The sequence below is a fragment of the Lepidochelys kempii genome, chromosome 1 (genome assembly GCF_965140285.1).
Source record: "Lepidochelys kempii isolate rLepKem1 chromosome 1, rLepKem1.hap1, whole genome shotgun sequence".
Lineage (NCBI taxonomy): Eukaryota > Metazoa > Chordata > Testudines > Cheloniidae > Lepidochelys > Lepidochelys kempii.
In genome coordinates, this window is record NC_136380.1 from 271,397,363 (window position 1) to 271,422,578 (window position 25,216).

At 41.1% G+C, this 25,216-nt stretch overlaps 1 protein-coding gene across 1 annotated transcript in view; it reads right to left on the bottom strand.

Annotated features, from left to right (window-relative positions):
* PLEKHG7 (pleckstrin homology and RhoGEF domain containing G7) overlaps positions 1–25,216 on the bottom strand; it is a 57,312-nt gene that overhangs the window by 30,445 nt on the left and 1,651 nt on the right. The window contains exons 3-10 of the mRNA XM_073338129.1: positions 19,300–19,436; positions 17,819–17,859; positions 10,767–10,862; positions 9,577–9,726; positions 7,349–7,444; positions 3,467–3,562; positions 2,746–2,859; positions 368–542 (exon numbers count right to left, since the gene is read on the bottom strand). Coding sequence (XP_073194230.1) covers positions 368–542; positions 2,746–2,859; positions 3,467–3,562; positions 7,349–7,444; positions 9,577–9,726; positions 10,767–10,862; positions 17,819–17,859; positions 19,300–19,436 — 905 coding nt within the window. The remainder of the gene's footprint in view (positions 1–367; positions 543–2,745; positions 2,860–3,466; positions 3,563–7,348; positions 7,445–9,576; positions 9,727–10,766; positions 10,863–17,818; positions 17,860–19,299; positions 19,437–25,216) is intronic.

Genomic DNA, 25,216 nt, shown 5'->3' on the forward strand with positions numbered 1-25,216 from the left:
TTTTATTCTTTTAAGGATTAAACGCTCCGAATCCTTCCCAGACATGACTCCATCTCAAAGACCTCTTTGTTTGAGATACTCCTTGATTTGTTCCCATTTGTGAACTGCTCAAGTGATTCTTTGTGAATACAAGTGACTGACTGATTTAAGTGCTGCATTACCATACTGAGGGAAGATTTTGACAATATGAGAATGGTACCAGACAATTTTGAGAAAAAGAGAAGGCCTCAAAGGGAGTTTTTCATGCCACCAATCACATCTTCACACAGTAAAAAACAACAACCTCCTTTACATTTGAACCTCAAGTGCGTAAACCCTCAGAGAAAATACTAAATGGAGAACTTGACTTTTAATCTCAGCTACTTACGTAAGGACTTTTCCACCTTTTCCTTAATAGAGTGGATGGTGGCTTTCTGTGCTGCATCAGTGCTTCTCTTCCAGATATTGTTAAGGAGGAGGGGATATCGGGTCAGTCTGTGTAAAGGAGCCACCAACAGTTCTGGTAGATGTAGCCGTTTGCACTGTTCATTTTGTTCACACCACTGCTGAATATAAAGGAAGCCTGTTTTAGGATCCACAACCTCTGGCTGCTTTCTGACAAAGCCGTTAATAAGAAATTAGCTGCATCATCAGTTGACTGAAATGAAATGGGGATCCACTTGTGATGAAGCCAATTCAGATCCCAGTGAAGTCAATGGAAAGGCACCCTTTCACTACAAGAGGAGCTGAATCAGTCCCACAGGTTAATTTTTGGTATAGATAACTTAACATTTCAGGCATTATACTAATTCCTAATAATACATTTCTTCACTATACCATTTGATCTCATCAAGAAAAATCTCAATCGGGGGTTCCTCCAGAGCCATTTCCTCTCCAACATTTGACTGCTTATAAAAGAGTGAGTTTTGCCCTTAGATGTGTCTCTGTTGCCCCTGGGGGACTCCTGGTGGTACTGGAGCTATTCAGACCCCAAATGCCCCTAGTGGGGGCAGGACACTTGGCTACCACCCTGGAGCTGCCCATAAGAGTGAGCTCATTTATCAGGTTTAAATAGAGTAAAATCTGAAAGCTGAGGAAGTTTGAAATGGTGATGTCCGTTATTTATTATTTATGTAGTGCTATTGGTCTGTGTGATGCTAAAGATAAATAAAAGTGGTAGGGCCCTATCCCATGCAGTCTATGGGCTAAATTTGGTTAGTGTAAATCTGGATTAACACCACTGATTTCAGATATATGCAGTGTAACTAAGAGCAGAATTTGACCACTCGTGCTCACTTTAGAAGTCCATAAACAATAACTCTTCAAGCTTGGCAAGAGTTTAGGTCAAGTCAATGGAGATACTGCTACATGACAGGGAAAAGCCAAGCCACTAAATGTAGTATTGTTGTGCTAGCCTCCCAGTCTCTCTCTTCTTCCCAGCTGGTTTCAGATACAGTAAAACAAAATGTATCTCAAAGGGTAAAAATGACATTTACATCAATGAGCTGCTGTTTTAGTTCCATCCTGTGCACTCAAGGAGATCCTCTTCCCTCCCAGATGGGTCACAGAGATATAAATATGCAAAGGGGGAGAGGAAGCATTCAAGTGTTCTCCCTCGGATTCAATGAAAACTCTACCAACTCTTTTCTCACAGATTCACAAAAACACGCAAAAGCACTACCATGCTCTTTCATTATATTCATGTGTCTGGTGCTGTTAGCTTGGTTTAGACACATGCTTTTAACTTCCCTCTGCAAAGAGAATTCAGGCTCAGAATGAAGTAATAAAGCACTTATCTTATTCTGAATGTTGTGCTTGTAAAGTCTGATAAGACCATGTGAATATAAACACGGCTTCAAATAAAGACAGAGCTTAAGTGACAAAACCACCACGCCAGCCTCTCCAGTTCACACAAAAGCCTCTTGAATCTCCTATTCCTAAGGTGTGGCAACTCTTGTGAGTTTCATGCTATTTGGTGTTCTCATTAAAGCAGCAGCTCCTGGAGTCAAGTGATTGTTACAAGGTCTGATCTTTGAGCAGATCACATAAGACAGAAAATCATAGAATATCAGGGTTGGAAGGGACCTCAGGAAGTCATCTAGTGCAACCTCCTACTCAAAGCAGGACCAATCTCCAATTTTTGCCTCAGATCCCTAAATGGCCCCCTCAAGGATTGAACTCACAACCCTGGGTTTAGCAGGCCAATGCTCAAACCACTGAACTATCCCTCCCCCCAAACCTCTTAAAAATAGGCACTTATTTTAGCTTCTGCGCTCAGTGTTAGGCAATCCCAAGAGGGGATTGTTGCATTAGGTACTTAGTTATGTCAACTGCTCCACTCTCCTCCCAGTGTTTGCAGATATCACAGGACATTATACATTGGCCAACCCTGCTGCTCCTACCCTGCAATAGGCGGTAACATATGACAGCTTTGGATTAACAGCCCAGCTGTTTGACCTGCTCCGGTTGGAAACTAATTCTAACATCTAATAATTCTGTATTTTACAGGTTGCACTAATTGAAAGTATGAATGGAGTGGATGAAAACCTGGTGCCATTGAAGGAGCTCATGTCAGTGGAAATTTTGCCTCTGACTTCAGTGGAGCCAGGATTCTACCCAGTATATTTAAACCTGTGATATTGTTTGCATTTCAAGAAAAAAGGCATAGACTATTATCTAAAATATAATATAGCTTTTCCAATTTGTTTTTAAAGACAGGATAGGATGGTGGAAGACTCAACAAGGAGAGCAAAACCAACACTTTACTTTCAGATAGATTCCAAAATCTTCTCTCTGCCTCAGGTTCTCCAAGTAAAAGATGGCTGAGGTGTAATGAAGGCAGTAAATCTGGTGTGTCTGGCAGAGGTTACCTTGAAAATACTGCAAGACAAAAGATTTAGAAGTTTAACAAGATTGAAAAAGAGGAATGTCCTAGTGAGGGGCAAAACAATGGGCAAAGCAATCTACTTTTCTTAGTTTTTGTAAGGTACATTTTGCCGGAGATTTGATTGCAACAGGGAAAATCGGGCTACAATAGAGAGTAAACTTGCCAAAGAAAACTACTTTCTTAAAGAATCCTGCCACAACTCTAGCAATTCTACGGGCATCTGCAGTGTTGAGACTTTACTGCCGGAAAAATAAAGTAGATGATAAAAAGTGCTAGGCTACGGAACAGCTTTGCATAGCCTTATATTTAGGAATGTACTAAGATATCCACCTGTGTTAGAGGCACTTACAAATTTGGGGTGAAATCTTGTCCCCCGTGAAGTCAATGGCAAACTCTCATTGACTTCAGTGGGGCCAGGATTTCACCCATTGAGTGAAAGAAGAGTGAATGTATCTCTGAAGCTCCCATTGGACAGCTTGATTCCTCCTATTATATGATCTAGGTCTTTTACTAAAAGTGGAATGTGACCAAGAAAGCAGCTTCAAAAACTTTCTGCACTACATTTAGAGTCCTACTACAGAGCCTTTCTGACCATGTTACCTTTGTGAGTACAGAGATGAAATCCAGGGAGGATTCAGATGCAGTGATATGGTCCTTTACAATTTTGAAAAAATCAGTCACAAAACGGAGACTCACCTAGTCAAGGAAAGAAAAAAAATTAGTTTGTCTGCTCTTCTGAGCTTTATTTTTACCATTAAATATTTTTAAAGTCCAGATCCTGCAACTGACTCCACACCCAATAAAGCCCTATACTTGCACCAAGCTCCATTGACTGACTTTAAGTCAGCGGGCACAATCCCTTTCCGAATCATGGTCTAAGTGCTTAAGTTAACCAGAAGTTAAAACAATCCTGTTAAAAACACCCACTTAGGCCTTGTCAAGCTCTGTTTAACAAAAATGATGACACAATATTACATTTTTCCAATTACATTTATTTTAGAACAGTAGCTACATAATTCATATGAATATTCAACACAAATTAACATTGGGAATTACAGAAATAAATGCTGTATAGTGATCTGATGTGACAGAACACTGTAGATGCAATGTGATTAAAGAGGTATTCAAACTCATTTGGAAAGCGATTGTAATTTATATTCCACCTTATTTCAATTTCCTGAAGATAATGAAAAACATTTCTTTTAAACTGCCAAGGGACCAGAATGTGAAAATTGCCTTTGCAAGCAAGGCATTCTCCCAAATGAAGTTTTAAAAAAATATTTTCACTTAGATTCTAGTGGTCCTATCTGAATCTCCACATCTTGTGCCACCATAGAAAAATTTACTGTGAAATCTACATTTACCATGCAGTGGTATCAGGAATCTACAGTATTCCTGTAGAGACAGAATCGAAAATAATTGCTGTATCTCCAGTACCGTAGTGAACTACATTAAAATGCTGGGATTTTAATTTTGAGCACTCTATTTTGTTTAGCAAATGTGTGGGCCTACATAGCTTTCGGGGAGTTGCTCGTGGTACAGTATTAACTCTAGCATGTTGGCAAGGTGTATTTTATATATTTCACAACATAAAGCTCTTTTATGGCAAGGGTGTCAGTATCATTTTCCCCACATTTGACCATAATGGATGTTACTATATTATATACACATGCATAATGGGAAAAGTATTAAAAACAACACTCAATCCTGATTGTATCCTAATCGACCCGCCGGTGTGTTCATCCTGTAAATAGCACATAATTCAACCCCTCCCCTGTCTCTCACCACGATAGGGCCAGGCAAAGACTTGATGCATGTTTATTCTGATGTTTAGTTTATCTGTTGTTTCTGTAGGGATACCAGGGGGAACTGAGGGAGTACTCACTTATTGCAGTAACAATTATTATTTTCATTATTATGTCGTATTATAGTGTGACGGGGCATGCATGCCCCTCACTGGGACTGCAGGGATTAATGCCTCTCTTTGGGCCGAGGAGGCCATGCCCCCTCAACCCTTCTGGGCATGCTCCAGTTGGAAACCATGTATAAAAGGGAACAGCTCATCTTATTCAGGACGAACCATTGGAGAGGGAGGAGGTGTGCTGCAGGCCCTGCTGAAGGACCGCTGGCACTTCATGATGCGGATGCCAGCGAGCCAGCCAGCAGCAACCGATGACCTCCAGGCTCCAGATCCCACAGGGGGAGGAGAGACCATGGGAACCCTGGGACAACAAGCCTTGGAGAAGCAGATTGGAAGCAACCCAGCGAATCTTTGTGGGGAGGTGGTTGTAGAACCAGAGACTAGCTCGGCATGTTTTGGCTGGATCCCTGAGCTGGTGGCGGGCAATCCTGCCACTGACAGACCCTGGGTTGCAGGCTCCTACTGAAGGACCACTGGCACTTCATGATGTGGAGGCCAGCCAGATGGTGGCAACCGACGACCCTCAGGCTTCGATGCCACAGAGGGAGGAGAGACTGTGGGAACTCTGAGACTACAAGCCGTAGAGAAGCGGGTAGGAAGCAACCTAGGGAATCTTTGCGGAGAGGTGGTTGTAGAACCAGAGACTAGCTCAGTGTGTTTTGGCTGGATCCCTGAGCTGGTGGCAGGCCACCCTGCAATCGACAGGGTACTGGGTTGGGACCCGGTGGAGAGGGAGGGCCCGGGTTCCCCTACCCCTGGCTGCCTCCCATCCTGGAGTGGCAGCCCGTCTCACCAGTTCCAAAAGGGGATGGAGTATGCATGACCCATGACATAGAGTAACAACATCAAAGGGCTCAGACTGATATAGAAGCCCAGTGGGCTGGGCACTGCATGAGCAGAGTAAAAATCAGGGCCTTGTCTTGAAGTGATTACACTCTAAATAGACAGGAAAGATATTGGCTGGTGGAGGAAACAGAGACACAGAGAGATGAACTGATTGGGCCAATGTCACCCAGCAAGCCAATGGCACAGATGGGAGTAGAATCAACATCTCCTGACTGTCAGTATCTACTAGCTCATACTGCCTCTCACCAACAGAGCTCTAATAATAATACTTAGCCCTTTGTATGTTCAAGCCACTGTGCAGACACTGATTAATCTTTGCAATCCTTATTATAGAAGGCAAATTCTTTCTGTGCTGGTAGAAGAAGAGCAACAAAAATGAGATGTCAGTGACTGTGGGAAGTGTAACTTTGAGGAAGAAAACTGCAACAGACAGTTTTCTTAGTAGAGTAGCATTTGATCTTAGTGATCATCTTCTGTAGTGCTCATTCACTAATGGAGTCAGAAACTGTTCCCAAACGCCACCCCTCATTCAGTCAGGGTGATGTATTTGCTCTTACACCAATAATTTTGTATTCAGTGAAAAGAATCAGTTTGGAAATAATTTCTTTTGTCTTATGTGATGCTGTCAAAGGCAGGACAGAGTTTTGCTTTGCCATTAAAGCCACGTAACAACTATTTCAGCTTGAAGGAATGCCTGGTATTATCAATTGCAATCTTGACTAACTTGTCTTGGCATTAAAATGCCTTGCAGAGAATGCTGTCCTTGCAAAATGGAGATCTTAGGCCAGGTTCTCTGCTTTTCTGAGTTTACACTATTAAAAAAGCAAATATTTTTAATATTTTAGTATTTTTAATACTTGGTCACTTAGGAGATGTCTACACTGCAGCTCAGCACATGCCTCCCAGCCTGGGTAGAGAATCACGCTAACTTTGCTCGAGCTAGCACCCTAAAAATAGCAGAGTAATAGTGTAATATTTGCTTTTCTGAGTTTACACTCAGGGTGGGTGGTGCTAGGGATCCCTGAGTCTTTTCCTGGCCCCAGCACAAGTCAGAGCAGCATAGGGACTACTTTAACTTTCACATGTTGGAAAAGAGTCCCCAAGGGGACTGGCCACAAGCTGAGGATAGACAGAGCACAGAGCACTCTGGGCGTGTCTTCTCTCCACCTTGCCCCAGAAGCTGCAGGGTGAGTAGCACATGAGTCAAGCACGTCACCTGGGGAATCCCTAGCTGGGGAGATGTGGGTGGTTTCTGTACCCTTTGTCCTTATGGAGTAGCACAAAGGGACCATAGTGTAGCAGACACTTCATGTCTATGCAATTGTTTGATACGGGAAATTCATTGTTGTATGGATCTGGCTGTTGTGATTGTTCTGCCCTAATGTTTGTATAGTGAGGACTGCCAAAACCCATGATTTAACAAGACTCTATTTTAAAGAGCTAATGCCAAACTCATCTTATGACAGGAAACAGGACACGATCAGACTACAGCCATAACCAAAACTCAAATGGCTCTATGCCTGTTCATGAAATCATTTGGCCTGATCAGATGCCTCATCCAAATTGTTTTACCAAAGAGAGAGGGGGACAGTGTCCTTAGGGTCAAGTTCAAGATACAGACACTGAAATCTGGTTCTGGCAATTCTTTGTGTTCCTCTTTTTTAATTATGCTGTCAGCTTTTGATCTAAATGAAATTTCTTCTTTTTTTCCTCACCTGGTTTAACTCCTCCAAGTTTGCAAAAAGTCCCCACAAATCCACATCCACAAGGAACTCATTGTTTTGCAGGTATTTTAGCGTATTCACAAATATCTTTAAAAAAGACAATAAATCCATATTATTTATTATCTGTATTAATTCAACATTAACAAACCAATTAATTTTCAGCAGGCAGATAGATTTACCATATATTCCTTCGTAAGCCATAATTTGATGGGCAGACTACAAAATGGCTGGGCTCCCACCAGTTAGGAGCAAGTCTTTTATGGCCTGCACAAAGCCTAAAAATAATGGGTTTTGGGCAGGACCTATGCAGTGACTGAAGTGAGAGAATCCATACACAGCCAGCCCACAGATCGCAACGTAGCCCCATCATGGCTGTTATTTTATTCTGTGGTCGGGAATGGGGGCTGAGGCCTCTTTAGACCTGTACTGCAGGGAGTTATACCCACAGATCCATACAATTGCAGACCTGGTGGTCATGAACCCTGTCCTCTGATCTAGACCCACCCCAACCCTTTCCGTCTACCTCCATGTTGCTCTGTATGCTCTGGCATGGGGGGTGGAAGAGTCCCACTAAGCAGCTAAATGGGTGTAGGGCCAAGGCTTTGAGAGGCTGGGTGGCTTGTTCAGTCTCTCTTCTTTCTGGGTGAATTTCAGTGGTGCTGAATGAACACTGTGAAGGCACGTGTTGAATACTGAATACATTACACATCAGCTGCTGGAGCTTGACTCTTTGGGACCAAGAATGAGCTGAGAAATATAATGTATTTAATAGAAATGGCTTTACATGAAAACATGAATAAAATGCTTACTGATGTTGCCCAAGGTGCTAGGGGAGGGGTGAAGAGAGTGAATGCTTATGCTTATCCCTGCATTGGTCTAGCTGCCATGAACTACTGATCTGAGAGCCTGAGAAAAATGTCATTTGAGGAGGAAACACTCCATAGTCTCAAATCTCAGCTGAGCTTGATTAGAACAAGTGGAATATTTAATAGTGAGGAATATTTAGAGCAGCAAGAAATACATGGAACTGTGAGAGTTGCCAAACTCTTTCATAAGCACATTTGTTTTCACTGCTGGAGAATATTTAAAAACGGGGATGGGAGGGATGGGATGAAGGAGGAGAGGCTGTATCATTTGTGAGCCACATAGGGCCTACTACTGTATCTACCTGCCTTTCTCTCTAGGTTCTTACTCCTCACTCATCACCAAGGGGTCTGAGTACCTTGTAATACCCCCCTGTCTAGCAGGAGAACCACTTGCAGTTAGCTGCGCTCCTCAGCGATCCTCTACCACTTCCACTCTTTAAAACAAATGTTTCTAGATGGCAGGATACTTTCATCCTGGCTTTTCCTAACTGTCCAATAACTGCCCCCCCCTTCTGCCCACCCTAATGGAGCTGTCTGTGCTCTTCCTCATCCACCTGATTTTGGAGCATTAGTGTCGATGACTAAACCACCTTTTCAGCATGAAACGTGCTTTTTAAAAGGCAGTTCCTCCCTGGACTCTATCCTCCTTCCTTTTGAGAAACCAGTGGTAGAGGTGGTGAAAGTGTGTGTGTGAGTGTGTGTATAGAAACTCTCGATAGATCTTCCTTTATCACCTATAAAGGGATACTACATGGGCAAACTGTCAGGAGTGCAGCCTTACCACAGCTTGTTCAACTTTGAAGATGCTCCTATTTTTCCTCAGGATAAGGTTAGGCTTGATTTTATTTTTTCTGCTGGGTGGGAGGGGAGCTTGAAATACTGCCCTGCCAAATTTTTGCATTTTCAGGGCTCTAGTCTGGATAACACAACTACACCCCATTAGTTCTCTTCAAGCTAAGCTATTAAAAGCCAGAAGTACAAAATGAAATGGGCTGGCAATAATGGAAAGTATAGCATTATGAGTCTGAAAGTGCAAGTTGAGAGAGAGTGAAAGACAGACTAAAATGGACTCTGATGCTACTGGGAGTACAGAAGGCACTGAACCAAGAGAGACCGATGCAAAGCACTGAGAAGAGGCACACAGAGGAAAAGATTTCATCAGGATGAAATGAAAACTAGAGAATTGTGGAAACAGGTTTAGAAAACAAGACATGAGGAGTATACAGCACAAAAGTACAAGTAATTTCCATTTAGATATAAAGAAGTAAAGGTTATAGATGACTTTCTTCTTGCCCCACTGACGGCAGGACAAGTCCCATGTTTAATCTACTGGAGAAATAAATCCAAAATTACCGTCTTGAGAACCAGTAAGCGATCCAGAAAGTAACTGCATTCACTTGTAAAAAGTTCCCATACAGCTTCTTCTTTCCTCACTTCTAATGGATTATCAGTGTCTTTCTGCTGAGCCTGTTGAGTCGTTATCATTTCATGCCAAGTTTTATTCTATTGATTGGGGTGGGGGGAGGAAAAAAACCTTATAGATTTCATGCATAATAGCTGACTGATACATAAAGTGCTGCAATCTTTATGCAATGTATTAAAATATAGTATAAATAATAGAATTAGAGAAATGTAAGGCTGGACAGGCTCTTCGAGAAGTCATCAAGTGCAGCCCCCTGTGCTGTGGTAGGACCAAGTAAACCTGACCTGGATAACAACAGTTCTCATCCTTTGGCTGGATGTTTAATAGGTAAAAAATAAAAATCCTGACATTTTACTCTTGAGTATTATAAAGCATATATATAATAATAGTAATGCAGAATAATTCTTTGTATTTATGGAGCACCTTCCATCCAAGGATCTCAGGATGGTTTGCAAACATTAATGAATTTAACCTCACATCATCCCTCTGAAGCAGAGGTGTATTATTATACCTGTTTTTCAGATGGTGAAATCAAGGAACAGAGACCTTACAGTGTATCTACATTGCAGCTGGGAGGGAGCCTCCCAGTGTGGAGGGAGACACTCAAGTTAGCTTTGCTTGAGCCAGCACACTGACAATTGCAGTGTGGTCATTGCAGCATGGGGAGGAGTTCGGGCTAGCCACCTGAACTCTGACCCTCTGGGTCAGGCAGCTTGAACTCAGGCAGCTAGCCTGAGCCACTGCCAAGGCATAACATCCACACTGCTATTTTTAGGGTGCTAGCTCGAGCAAAGTTAGCGTGATTCTCTACCCAGGCTGGGAGGCATGTGCTGAGCTGCAGTGTAGACATCTCCTAAGTGACCAAGGTCACATGAAGCCTGTCAGAGCTCGGCATAAATTCCAAATTGCCTGACTCCTAGACTTCTGTCTTAACCACAAGACTAACTGCCTTCTGTTGCAACAATTGTACCCTAAATTTATATACAGATTCTGCATGTAGATTGCCTATGTCGATTACTAACATGGAAAAGATTAATTTTAAAAGGGACACAAAGAAGAGAAAAAAGTTTTGAGTCCATTGGAGAGGACTATCAGTGTAATTTACTGAGTATTTCTGTACCTTAAAACTGTGAAACTCATATCCACTGCAGTCTGTGATCTTAATGGTTGAAAGACAGTTTTTCAGATCAGACATTTGCTTTTGTTTGTCTTTACTCTGTTAAAAGATAAATTCTACACGTTATAATTTAAAGAGGTAAATAGTATGCTTATTAGCTTCAGTAATTTTGTTTTAATCTGCAAGGACTTCACCCTAATGTTTGGTTTCTTTGCCAACCCATGTACACATATCCAGTGAAAGGAGTGTAGATGCAGCACTGTCATTTGCTTCTACATATTGGATAGGCACCAAGGTCAAGGTGGCCCTTTGGCACAATAAGACTGAGTTGTACAGTGCGGTAGTCTTTGACTGTTGCTAACCTAGAACGTCACAAGTGATAATGGGCTATTCTCAAAACCCATCTAAGAATAAACTCAGCTTGCTTTGCTCATGCAAAAATCAGTGATATATGACCAGGAAATCTTTGAGGGTAAACATTTTTTCAAAACATTTTAATATTGAACTCTTCACCTGGTTTAAACTACACATTTAAAGTGACACCGTCTGGTCAAATTTGCCATAGCATTTAGGGTGGGGTTTTTTGTGTGTGTAAAAATAAGATTTTTATGAACACTAAAAGAGATTTTTCCATGACATGAATAATAATAATAAAAGAATCAATGGATTTTAAAAAAAACCAAACATTGCTTGCAGCATTTGCACACCAAACCTCACTGCATTATGCTTACTGCCACCAATATTTTAGAATTTCAAAGTGAATATTGACTTGACTGTGTTTCATATTTGCTTTCAGAGACCATATGGGTGCTTGTACTTTATTAATATGAATACTCTCAAAAATGAATTTTAAGATGAATGCTGGAATATTTGCCAAAAATGCATTTCAAAAGGTGCATTTCACTATAATATTTGAAATTCACAGTTTGATCTGTGATGGTCAGTTCCACAGGACGTTCTATCTGTGAGCAGAAACAATATTACTTGCATTTTCTAATTAAGGCACTGATCCTGCAAACACGTGCGCATGTGCTTAACTTTTACGTCCATGAATAATTCTAGTGAACTCACTTTTGAGTGAACATCAAAATTATTAACAAATGTTTCTTGTCATTTGAATAGCTTATTTGCAGTTTGTTGCAAATTTTAAATATTTGAACCTCAAAATTCTCAGTCTCAGGTTCCAATCCAACAAATACTTATGTACGTGCTTAACTTTCAACATGCAAATAGTCCCATTTAGAAAGAGCCAAATGTTAGCGGTGAGGTCCTGTCAGACTAAAACCATAATAATGTAGCCAATTATTTATGCCTTTAAAGAATTAACATATGAATAATTTATTTACCTTTAAACAAAGTAAAGACAAACAAAAGCAAATATCTGATCAAGAAAATTGGCTTTCAACCATTAAGATCACAGAATGCAGCAGATATCAGTGTCACAGTTTTTACTAAGGTATTGAATTCAAGCAGACTACTCAAGTACATTAAGCTATATATGCATTAGTGTTTGCAGGATCAGCACCTATAATCGTAAGGATTTTGAAGTTAAAATGCCTAATATTTGCAACAAACTCTAATAAGCTATTTGACTGGAGATGGAAATATTTGTCAAGAAATTTGTGAATAACTTTGACAAATACAACTGAGAATTTTGTTAACAGAAAAAGAGAGACATTATTCAGTGCAGATTGCTCACTCATCCTTAATTGTGTTAATACCTGAGAACAGGAAGGTGAAATTGACTAACTAAAAGTGAAATTTACTCATCTATTTTCATTATCCATGCTTCCAGGAAACCAATAAATAAATAAAAAACATAAGCAGATAAAAGTCAAATAAATTTAAAGTATTTAATTTTTTTTAATAGTTCAGTTGTGGTTGGCAACCTAGAAAGGAAATTAAGGTGGGTTTTCTTTTACTGTGATTATTGACCTGTCTGTTCAAATAAAGTTTCAATATGCATCTACAGTGGTGTAATAGAAATCAGCTTTCCCTTAGAGTTCAACTTTACCCGAGACAGAGAAGTACATTTACAGTGTATGTGTGATTTAATAACAATAAATATGACAGATTTCTGTTGTGCTTTTACTGCTCTGAGGGACCAAACAAGTTTGAAGCCCCATTAGCTACCATAGCAGCATAGGAATCTGAGTTTGGTTTGAACCTCCTACAGTGGAGTCACTAATGAGAATAATTATATGGACTATTTATTACCATTTGAAACCAAAGAACAGTGAATGTTATGGTAACTACTGTATTGCTACTAAAGAAACAAAATGGGACAATGAACTGCTAGAAACAAGGATATAGAAATTGAATCCCCTATGGAAAAACATTTTCATAGTTTAGTCATTTATTTATGTGAATATATATATACACATACTGAAACAGTACAGAAAATATGGGATCCTCATAGTTTTCCTGGTTTAATAACGCAAGCCATATATTCAGAAATATTTATGTTAAACAGTTTGGTAGCATCTGGTATTGGAGCTGCAGGAAGAATTTTTATTCCCCATTGGTATTTGGGTGGTGGATTGAGGGGGGGGGGAAGGAGACTGCTTCGGAAGTTTTTCAAATGAGGTATCATTGATTTATTTATTGAAAAAGCCACTCTGAAAATTGTCCGCACTTGTTTCATTGCTTTGTCCTAATTTCTTAAATCTCACTAATGCCAATGGGATTTAAGCACATGCTTAATTACCCTGCTGAACTGAGGTCTAAATTGACAAGTAAACAGGAATGTTTATGCTCATGAAGGGAGACCAAAAATGAGAACCAAGTGAAGCCATGGCTCAAAAGTTAATCACCTAACCCAGATCTTGTCCTGCCTCTGTGGCAAGAGAGAACAATTTTTCTCCATCTTTTTTATTACAATTATTTTACTTGCGCATGGAGAAAAATTGGGTTAGGTTCCAGGGAATTTTTTTTTGACAGACAAAAGACTATATTTTATATATATATATATATATACACAGTATAAGTTTTAAACAAACAGTTTAATACTGTACACAGCAATGATAAGTGTGAAGCTTGGTTGAGGTGGTGGAGTCAGAGGGTGGAAGAGGGTGGGATATTTCCCAGGGAATGGCTTACTGCTAAATGATGAACTAGCATTCGGCTGAGCCCCCAAGGATTAACACCTTGCTGTTAACGCAGCCTCACTCTATAAGGCAGCAGGAATGGAGGGGGGAGGGGGGAAGACAGCATGGCAGAGAGAGAGACAGAGACACAGACTAACACGGCTGTTACTCTGACACCCTGTGTGTGAGAGAGAGACTTTGAGACAGCAGCTGCTGCCAGCAAGCTCCCTCCATTCTGAGCCCTGCTGTGTCCCCCCCTGCTCTGTGGAGATGGGTGAGGGCAGGAACGGGGGAGGGGGAAACCCTGGCAACAACACCCCTTTTCCCCCTCCCCTCCCTGCATATAGGGTGACCAGACAGCAAATGTGAAAAATCAGGACAGGGGGTGGGGTGTTATAGAGCCTATATATGAAAAAGATCCCAAAATCAGGACTGACCCTATAAAATAGGATCTGGTCACCCTACCTGAACAGCAAGCAGGAGGCTCCCGGAGCAGCTCCAAGGCAGAGGGCAGGAGCAGCACAGGGCAGTGGGGGAGGGACAGCTGAACTGCCAGCAATTGACAGCCTGCTGGGCAGCAGCCGCACAGCGAACTTAGGGGAGCTGATGTGGGGGCTGTCGGCCCACCCTGGCTCCAAGCCTCCACCAGCCTAGCTGCAATGGGCTGCTCTTCCTGCAAGCAGTGGACAAAGCAGGCGGCTGCCAAACGACACTATAAGGGAGCATTAGGCAACTTTAAACAAGCATGTTTAGTAGGGGAAGCAAAAGTGGATGGGAATCTGGGAGGCAGTGACCATGAGTTGGTTGAGTTCAGGATCCTGACACAGGGAAGAAAGGTAAGCAGCAGGATATGGACCCTGGACTTCAGGAAAGCAGACTTCGACTCCCTCAGGGAATGGATGGGTAGGATCCCCTGGGGGACTAACATGAAGGGGAAAGGAGTCCAGGAGAGCTGGCTGTATTTCAAGGAATCCCTGTTGAGGTTACAGGGACAAACCATCCCGATGTGTCGAAAGAATAGTAAATATGGCAGGCGACCAGCTTGGCTTAACGGTGAAATCCTAGCGGATCTTAAGCATAAAAAAGAAGCTTACAAGAAGTGGAAGGTTGGACATATGACCAGGGAAGAGTATAAAAATATTGCTCGGGCATGTAGGAATGAAATTAGGAGGGCCAAATCGCACCTGGAGCTGCAGCTAGCGAGAGATGTTAAGAGTAACAAGAAGGGTTTCTTCAGGTATGTTGGCAACAAGAAGAAAGCCAAGGAAAGTGTGGCTGAGGGATGAGGGAGGCAACCTAGTGACAGAGGATGTGGAAAAAGCTAATGTACTCAATGCTTTTTTTGCCTCTGTCTTCATGAACAAGGTCAGCTCCCAGACTGCTGCGCTGGGCATCACAACATGGGGAATAGATGGCCAGCCCTCTGTGGAGAAAGAGGTGGATAGGGACTATTTAGAAAAGCTGGACGTGCACAAGTCCATGGGGCCGGACGAGTTGCATCCGAGAGTGCTAAAGGAACTGGCGGCTGTGACTGCAGAGCCATTGGCCATTATCTTTGAAAACTCATGGCGAATGGGGGAAGTCCCGGATGACTGGAAAAAGGCTAATGTAGTGCCAATCTTTAAAAAAGGAAAGAAGGAGAATCCTGGGAACTACAGGCCAGTCGGCCTCATTTCAGTCCCCAGAAAAATCATGGAGCAGGTCCTCAAAGAATCAATCCTGAAGCACTTACGTGAGAGGAAAGTGATCAGGAACAGTCAGCATGGATTCACCAAGGGAAGGTCATGCCTGACTAATCTAATCGCCTTCTATGATGAGATTACTGGTTCTGTGGATGAAGGGAAAGCAGTGGATGTATTGTATCTTGACTTTAGCAAAGTTTTTGACACGGTCTCCCACAGTATTCTTGTCAGCAAGTTAAAGAAGTATGGGCTGGATGAATGCACTATAAGGTGGGTAGAAAGTTGGCTAGATTGTCGGGCTCAACGGGTAGTGATCAATGGCTCCATGTCTAGTTGGCAGCCGGTGTCAAGTGGAGTGCCCCAGGGGTCGGTCCTGGGGCCGGTTTTGTTCAATATCTTCATAAATGATCTGGAGGATGGTGTGGATTGCACTCTCAGCAAATTTGCGGATGATACTAAACTGGGAGGAGTGGTAGATACGCTGGAGGGGAGGGATAGGATACAGAGGGACCTAGACAAATTGGAGGATTGGGCCAAAAGAAATCTGATGAGGTTCAATAAGGATAAGTGCAGGGTCCTGCACTTAGGACGGAAGAACCCAATGCACAGCTACAGACTAGGGACCGAATGGCTAGGCAGCAGTTCTGCGGAAAAGGACCTAGGGGTGACAGTGGACGAGAAGCTGGATATGAGTCAGCAGTGTGCCCTTGTTGCCAAGAAGGCCAATGGCATTTTGGGATGTATAAGTAGGGGCATAGCGAGCAGATCGAGGGACGTGATTGTCCCCCTCTATTCGACATTGGTGAAGCCTCATCTGGAGTACTGTGTCCAGTTTTGGGCCCCACACTACAAGAAGGATGTGGATAAATTGGAAAGAGTCCAGCGAAGGGCAACAAAAATGATTAGGGGTCTGGAACACATGACTTATGAAGAGAGGCTGAGGGAACTGGGATTGTTTAGTCTGCGGAAGAGAAGAATGAGGGGGGATTTGATAGCTGCTTTCAACTACCTGAGAGGTGGTTCCAGAGAGGATGGTTCTAGACTATTCTCAGTGGTGGAAGAGGACAGGACAAGGAGTAATGGTCTCAAGTTGCAGTGGGGGAGGTTTAGGTTGGATATTAGGAAAAACTTTTTCACTAGGAGGGTGGTGAAACACTGGAATGCGTTGCCTAGGGAGGTGGTGGAATCTCCTTCCTTAGAAGTTTTTAAGGTCAGGCTTGACAAAGCCCTGGCTGAGATGATTTAATTGGGGATGGGTCCTGCTTTTGAGCAGGGGATTGGACTAGATGACCTACTGAGGTCCCTTCCAACCCTGATATTCTATGATTCTATGATTCTATGTTCTCTAATTCAGAGGTTCTCAAACTGTGGTCTGTGGACCACCAGTGGTCCGCGAGCTCCATTCAGGTGGTCCGTGAATAGTTCCCTCTATGGTGCACTCCTGGGTGACCACACATGAGAGAATGAAGGGCCACCCACCTAATTAGTGGAGCTGCGCGGGCGTGGCTCCTCTGATTAGGTGCCTGGACCCTGGAGAAGATGCACATGTAAGGGGAGGTGGTGGCCGTGGGGAGAATAGCGGGTAGGTAGAAGGGGGCAGTGGTGTGAGGAGAGGTGGTGGGGGGAATTTGGGAGGTGCAGGGCTACGGCGGCCAGAGAAAGAGGCTCCAGGGCTGCGGCTGCTGGGGATCTGTGCTAGCAGTTTGCATTGTAAGAGTGGGAACTTAGAGACTAAAACCATGCAGGGTTAGGCTGGCTTTGTTCTTAGGAGGACTCTTCAACTACTGGTAAATAGTATTATTTCAACACATCAAATTTGTTTCATTGCAGCATGTATCCTTCAGTTAACACCACTGATGAAGTGATTTTTGACTCCAGTACAGTAGGATACTTTAACAGGTACTTATTTGAGTCATCCCATTTTAACTTCTTGGCCTCAATGACATGTGGCCATAGGAAAGCAACAACTTTACAAGATTAAAAAGGAATTGGACAGTTGTATGAATATCTAGAATTATTGTAATTAAAGCCAACAAAAATTTTGGAAGTGTTATTAAGCCTTGTGCTTCAGGGCTTATACCAATTTATATCTATTAGAGATCCGGATGAGACCTATGTAGGGGGCAGATCATCCCACAGATTACCTGCCTGAATTGGGGCATTTATTTTTGATTTCACCAGCCCTCTGTCTTTCTTCAGAGATTGTAAAATGAAGAACCAAGTTAGCCTTTCACATTAATCTGTGGGAAACTCTATTACAGGAAAAATTATGTTCTGAAATACTCACAGCTCCTTTTCTGGCGAACGGCCACCTTGGTTTTTTGGACTCTAATGGGTGAAATTAAAACAAATACGTTGTTGGGTAAGAAAACAAAAGGAAGATCATTAATATTATTTTGTGGCTTTTCTTTTTTTTTTTTTTGAAGGAGACAAATAAAATTCTTAAGGAGAAGAAATAATTTATACTTAATTAAAATTTAACATCTGTATACAGGCAGTTTGTGGGGTTGAGCTAAACCCATTGATGGCTTTTAGAATAGGTCCCATGTGCAATAGTGATGTGTACCAAAAACTGGATTGACAGAGTTGCTGAGTGCTCACAATTCTCATTGTCAATGTGAGTTGCAGGTGCTCAGCACTACTAAAAACCCAGCTACATGATTGCAAGTTAATTTCTTACCATGACATGGTCAATTAGACTTCACGTTAATTCTTTAAAATGACATCATTCAACTTTCAAGAACACTAGCCATATCTGTTTATTACAGCATCTAAGGGCTTGTCCGCATAGATAAGTTTACCAGCCTAATTATATCAGTATAGTTATACCTGTATAACTTCCCATGTGGACTGTCTCTCTTATTCTAGAATAATTATATTGGGATAGTTATACCAGTAAATTTCTCCATGTAATCAAATCCTAATAACTTAGACCCTGATTCATGAATGCATGTGCTTAAGTATCATTGTATTAAAATTGAAGTTCAAAACCACATTTTTAAATCATGCTTTAGACAACTGTCAATTTAATAGTTCCAAAATAATATCCCATAAGACTGTGCATCATTTGATATCCCCTAATAGCTCTCTACACCTAGTCTAATTCCTGACCTTTTTAATGGCTGAAGAACCTACAGCATCAAGACAATTATAGATTAAGGACTTGTCTACACTGTTGCTTAAGTCGATGCGACTTATGTCGCTCAGGAGTGTGAAAAAACCACCCCCACAGTGATGCAAGTTACATGGACCTAAGCCTTGTCCACACCAGTGCGAAGTCAGTAGGAGATGCTCTCCCACTGACATAGCTTCCACCTCTTGTTGAGGTGGAGTAATTATGCCGATGGGAGAGCATTTTCCTATCAGCATAGTGCATCTTCAGCAGATGCGCTACAGGGTGCAGCTGCGCCAATGTAACACAGTAGTGTAGACGAGCCCTAAGGAAAAAAATCTATATTTGCCTGGGCTTGAGAAAAGCAGCAAAATGTCAAGCAATAGGAATATTAAGCCGCTGATATCTGTAGTTTGACTCACCTTATTTATCTCATAGAATTTCTTTTGGAGTAAGTGGCTTATAAACTAATGATGATGCTAAACACCAGTACCACTGTAGGCAGAATTCACTGAGGGAATTTTCATATTCGCACCTGACATTCATATTCTGAATCCTGAGGCGTGTTGGTTTATGCCCCAAGTATAATTTAACTTTTTAAAAAAATATAAGTTTATGCATGATTTAAAAGAATCAAAACCCACCGTGTACTTGACCTCCATTTAGCAGCAATGGTGAGCGTTGCAGGTAGTCAGCATCATCGTCTGACACTAGGAGGTCTCCAGGGAACACCTCAAGTCCAGGCAAGCTTACCACCACAGAGCTACGTCTGCGTTCTGCTGATCTACATGAACTACAAGAGAAAAAACTTCAGAGCCTCTCCTAATATTATTACATAGATGATTTATTTAAGTGCTCATTGCTAATAATAAGCAACAGCAAGCAAAAAAACCCAAAATCACACTTGGGCTCTGTATAATACATTAAAAAAATCAGTAATTTAATGAGCAGAAAACTGGTCCCCATGCAGAAAACGCCCTGCTTTCTCTTGCTGGCACTATCATTGTCACTCCTAAAACAACAGGCATGCCAGACACATCCTAAGAAGTCTTGAAAGACAAAGCATTAAAAGGTAGAGAGCTGTAATAATTTCCCCCACTACTTGTGATGTTATATAAAAAGAATGATAACCAGGTGTACACTAATGTATCACCACTGTTGCACAATTGCACTAAATGTGATACAAAGTATATCATGTAAGGCAGTACTACTCAAAGTGGTGGTCCGCGGACTGGTGCTGGTCCGCGAGCCATCGGCTGCCGGTCTGCGTGCATATTGGAAAAAAAATTGCCGGTCCCACACATCAGATAGCTTGAGAAGCACTGATGTAAGGTATAAATGCAAAAATTGTAATCTGCTAAATTTAATAATCCTGTTTATATGCATGTATCATCTTTGTATCTGAAGTTAAGAACATTTGCTATGTATTTGTATCTCAAACATGTGTTGTGTTCCTGGGTGATATCCCTAGATAGCTATTCATCAACACTAGACAGCCTGCTTGATGGCCCATGAAGAACAATCAACTATTCCAGGGACCCTTCCGAAAACATCTGATGACTCAGCAAGGCATGTAAGGACATGTGATCTAAGACTCCATCTTTTACCAGTAACTTTCCATGCTCATGTGACCCTGGACCCCATGTTGGCCAGTAACTTTCCATGCACATGGGCTGAACTATAAACTGCAAGCTGTGATGACTGCTATATCTTCATTTCTGCTCCACATCTCTGGATATGATTTCTAACAAAGGAGAGCTTTGAACAATGGACTGAGGACCCTCAATCTAATGGGTGAATGAGAGAGATTTATTACAAGCTAGCAGATATGACATTATATAACATCACTGCTATTATTCTCGCCTGCAAACTCTGAAATCAATTGTAATGTATATGATTCCTTTAACCAATTAATAACTCTTCTTTTCTTTTTTTATTAATAAACTTTTAGTTTTCAGTTACTAAAGGAACTGGCTACAGCATGATATTTGGTAAGATCTAAAGTAAACATATTGACTTAGGGGAGTGGCTGATCCTTTGGAATTAGAAGAACTTTAAATATGATGACTCTGGTTTTCAGTAACCTCTCATCATAAAGACCTGATGTCTGAGTGGTGGGAGGGGCTGGATTGCCTAAGGACACTGTGTTCTTAGTTTCTTGTTAAGCAGTGTGGTGATACAGGAACTCACTTTTACTGGGTTGATGAACTCTAATGTTAGCATAACCAACAGTTTGGGGTGTATCTATCCTATTTTTTATCAGTTTGCCCTGAATGTGGCATTCTCAGTTGCGACCCACACCAGGCATGGCCCACACTGTTCCTTTTACAATGGATTTAAAAAAAAAATGGACTCCTGCAGCATTTTTTCTTTATAATGTATCAGGTCTTACACAATCCCATTGAATTACTGTATGCCATATTAATAGGTAACAGGTAAAAAGACTCCTATATATTAGCCAAAAGGAGCATTTAATAAAAGAATAAGGAACCTTCTCTAGTAAGAGACCCATTGAGTTTACAACCAAGGCCAGGGATTGAATATTTAAGAGCGGAGGAACAAAAGGTTAAAGTTCTTGCAGAAGCATTTAAATGCATTCAGTGATTCACTTTGAAGCCCCTACAAGAGAGTGTTTGAATAAAGAATAGAATAGCAGCACCCTGGGATGTTAATTAAGTCCACACATGGTTGTAGGTGCCTTTGACCTGCATGGGTAAAGAGGGCTGATTTAATCTTTGATGTAATTCAGCTGATTTTAAAAAAAGCTAGAAAATCAGAAAAGAATTTCATGGGATTTTTAAAAAGTTTGAGTATTCCTTTGTATATTTCACTTCCTTTTGACCATTTTGTGACGTTTTCATGTTTATAAATCTCTAGAGAGTGTTCAGTCAAAGTTGTTAATTACTCAAACATTTTCTAACACTGTAATTTGCAATATAATATGCCTTAACATGCTTACTGATGTAAGGCAAGCAGCTCTTTCCAACTGTTGTTACTAACAGAAAGCTATTCCATTTTTGGTTAGATCTGATGCATGGGGAGTGGGAATTGTTAATTTAAATGTAAGTATATGTATTTGACTGAATTTTATTTTCAAATGTATTGTTAATGTTTTGGTTTACAGTGAGGCTCTGAGATTTATTTCTCATGTCATTCAAAACTGATACATAGATTGTAAACTCTTTGAACTGGGACTTTTTGTCATGTGGCTATGATCATAGTGCCTAGCGCAGTGCCCTGACTGCGTTCTCTAGATGCTACTGCATTGCAAATGTCAAATGATGATAATAGTCATGGTCCTAGAGCCCAGTTTTAAAACTGCTTCTGAAACTACTTCTAATTCCAGTCATGGTAACCTTGAAGACTCTTATTTTCCAGTACAAGCCAGCTGCTGCAGCGTAATGGGCAATAAACAACTTCATGTAGTATAATGGCTAAACTGTAAAGTTCGGCAGATTTCCATCAGCTTGGATTCATGATACCAGTTTAGAAAATTCTGTTACTGATCTTCAAAAATAGCTAATGACAATCGTTTTGACACTGAATGCTAGGTTATTGAAAACAGGGATGACAAACAACCGGTAGCTCTTTGCCATTCTTGGTAATCAAATTAAACAGTAGCATAATCTAAAATCAAGATAAAGTTCTTCCTTTTCAAAGACACGTGCACCTAACTGAGCTCATCATTTAGGTGTGCGAATCTCCTACATGTATAGGCAAGCTGAGGATACACGTGTGCATGTCTACAGGACATGGAGGCAGGCAACCCCAACTTGGATGTATGCATCAGTGACTTGCATGCCTAAATCATGCATGTACACGTAGATGTGTCAATCTGTGATCACCTGAGCCAAAGTTTATATTGGGTTCTTTTGTTGGTTTTGCTGGAGAAAGAAAGCTGGAATCCTGTGCAATTGAATTACCGGAGTTCATAGAATCATAGAATAGAATAGAATAGTTGGAGTTCTCTACATAGAAATACAGCATTTCACCATTATTTTTTGCCTACAGAATGTTTGTAGGTGTGCGTTTTCTTCAGGATTTTTTTTCTTGGGAGGAGGGGAAGAATTTCATGCTTAAGTGCTTGAATGAAAGGATTGTGTTTACCATAGGGATGAACTGAAGTGCAACAAGGTTTGCAAATATTTGTGCAATAATTCTTCCTTTAAATCTGGTTTGCCAGTGAAACAACACAGAGTCAACAGTTTGTATGACAAAGTTATAGAAAACGATTAAAAACCTTTAAGTAAATCAGGATATGGAAAAATCAAACACACACTATGTACAATCTCTCCTAGCAATGGAATGAAATGTCACATGGTATGTTTTTAAGGCGTGCACATTGATGTGTTCATAATTGTCTCTTCATTGCACCTATAATACATCTCAGATGTGACAGGGAATACTTGACCTATATCATGCACCATATTTGATTTTAAAAATGCTTTCAAAGTTGTTACTAAAATAAATCTAATTTATGTAAGAATAAAAACAATAGATCACCAAGATCAGCATTGTAGGATGTGTGCAGCAGTAAATTAGACCATGGCATACTCCAACAATATTATAAGCAAGTTCATCTGGAGGGCACGAGGGAATGAACAGGATTTCAAAAATGGATAGGCCTGTGTCCCATATCCCACTGAAAATAACAGACTGTCCTGGTTACGCTTGAGGATGAGAGGAGCATCTCTGGGGGGGAAAGCTTGATCATTTTGGTAGTAAATTCCGCAGCATGTCAATGGAATGGGGTAGGGTGAAGATGAAGTCATAGTAAACTGAGAGAAAAGGCACGTCCATTAGGATTGCAGGTGCAGGGATGCATCTCTGCCCTATAGGCTCTTCTGACTGATCTGTGAAATAGTGCTATTCAGCCAGCCCTCACAGCAGTCTTCTAACTGAAGAATTCTCTGACATTCCAATAGCGTTTCCTCTGGCTGTGATACCAAGGGATTTGCGCTAGGGTTGAATTAACCGGTTTGGATAAAATCAGAGTTGAATAAATGCTTTGCTGAGAACTTGAACCAAATCCGATTACTGAACTTCAAAATGTTGTTTAAAACAAAGAAAACAGTAACATTTTTTTTCTTACAGCCCTGCATATCTTCATTTTGGCCAATACAAGAAGTAGAGATAATGATGTACCATCAAAATCATAAAATATTCTCACAGTGTTTTCTATCCATGAGTGTACAACTCATTCTGTAAGGTTTCCACTCTGATTTCTTGATTAAACAGGCCAGATGACACCGGATGTAATTTAGATATACTTGGAGAGCCAGATTCTCAGCTGGCATACATTAATGCAGCTCCAATGAAATCAACAAAATTAACCCAGCTGAAGCTCTGAGTACTAAACTTTTGTCTAATTCAATCATCAGAAATTTTCAGATCTACCCACTAGTAGATAGATTTTAGCAGAACTATATCTCCTGCTCATACAAACATTCATGCTATTCCTGGGCCTGTTTCTATGCAGTGTTGCTCTGACACAGACAGATCAGAGTGGCTATTCCCATAGTCTCCTGTTTGCTAAAAGCTCCAAAGACTGAAATGTGGGTTGGGATTTACAGCAATTCAGAAAATTTGGGGAATTGGCCCACCCATGAGCCGTATGCTTTTAAACACATGCACACATACACTGGAGCATGTTTTAGGAATTTCCTTCCCATGTGAGGCATTGAGCAAATTAACCCCCACTTTTGACACTCACTCACATTAGAGTCCTGCCAATACCTTAGGGGGTAAGTCCTATTAAAATGTAGCCATGAACTCGTCACTTTTATGTTGTTTGTGAGGCTATTCTTGCTGTTTAGTTTAGTTTCTGGCCATCTAGAAGCATCATCAACCTAGCATTAACAGTTTTACTGGTCCTGCACCTTCCATGTATCCCACCTAAAATTTTCAAGGTACTTTCATTAAAATGATTATAACACCAGGAAACAAGGAACTGATATGTAGGGAGGTGCTGGTGATTCTTATCTTGTTTTATGTTCTTGTTGCTATTTTTGTTTGTTGTGTACGTAAAATTCAGGTGCGCAAATGTTTACAGAAAGGAGACACAAAAGGAGTACAAGTGTGAAGCAAATTCAGTTTGAAATTAAAGTTAATATTCCCGGAAAATTCTTTATAGTATTCACCCAACTCTTCTAAGAGCTTAGTGAGATCAGGTACAGCAAACTGCACTTTACAACTCCATATCATGTCAGCACGTTGCTGTGCTAACTCTTCAAAGGAGAGAATTCAAATATTCTGTTTGGTCTGGAGAGTTAACAATCCCTTCACCCAGCAGTTATCCTCAATCTGATTCTCTTGTGAGAACAATATAGAGCTGTTGTGCTAGCTAGTCTCCAAAGGTATTTTAGAAAAAAGTCACTCAAGATTTTGGGATGTTTTACGTTCTCCAACAGATGAAATCGGACACTAGTTAATCCAAATGGCTAGATCTGCTTAGCAATTCAAAACTATTGTGTAGCTGTCCCAGACAGTCCAACTGAAACATTGTGCAAACATATCAGGGCATGCCAGAGAGAGGGCCTCTCAAATAAATCTCATTAACAAGCTGCAGTATAA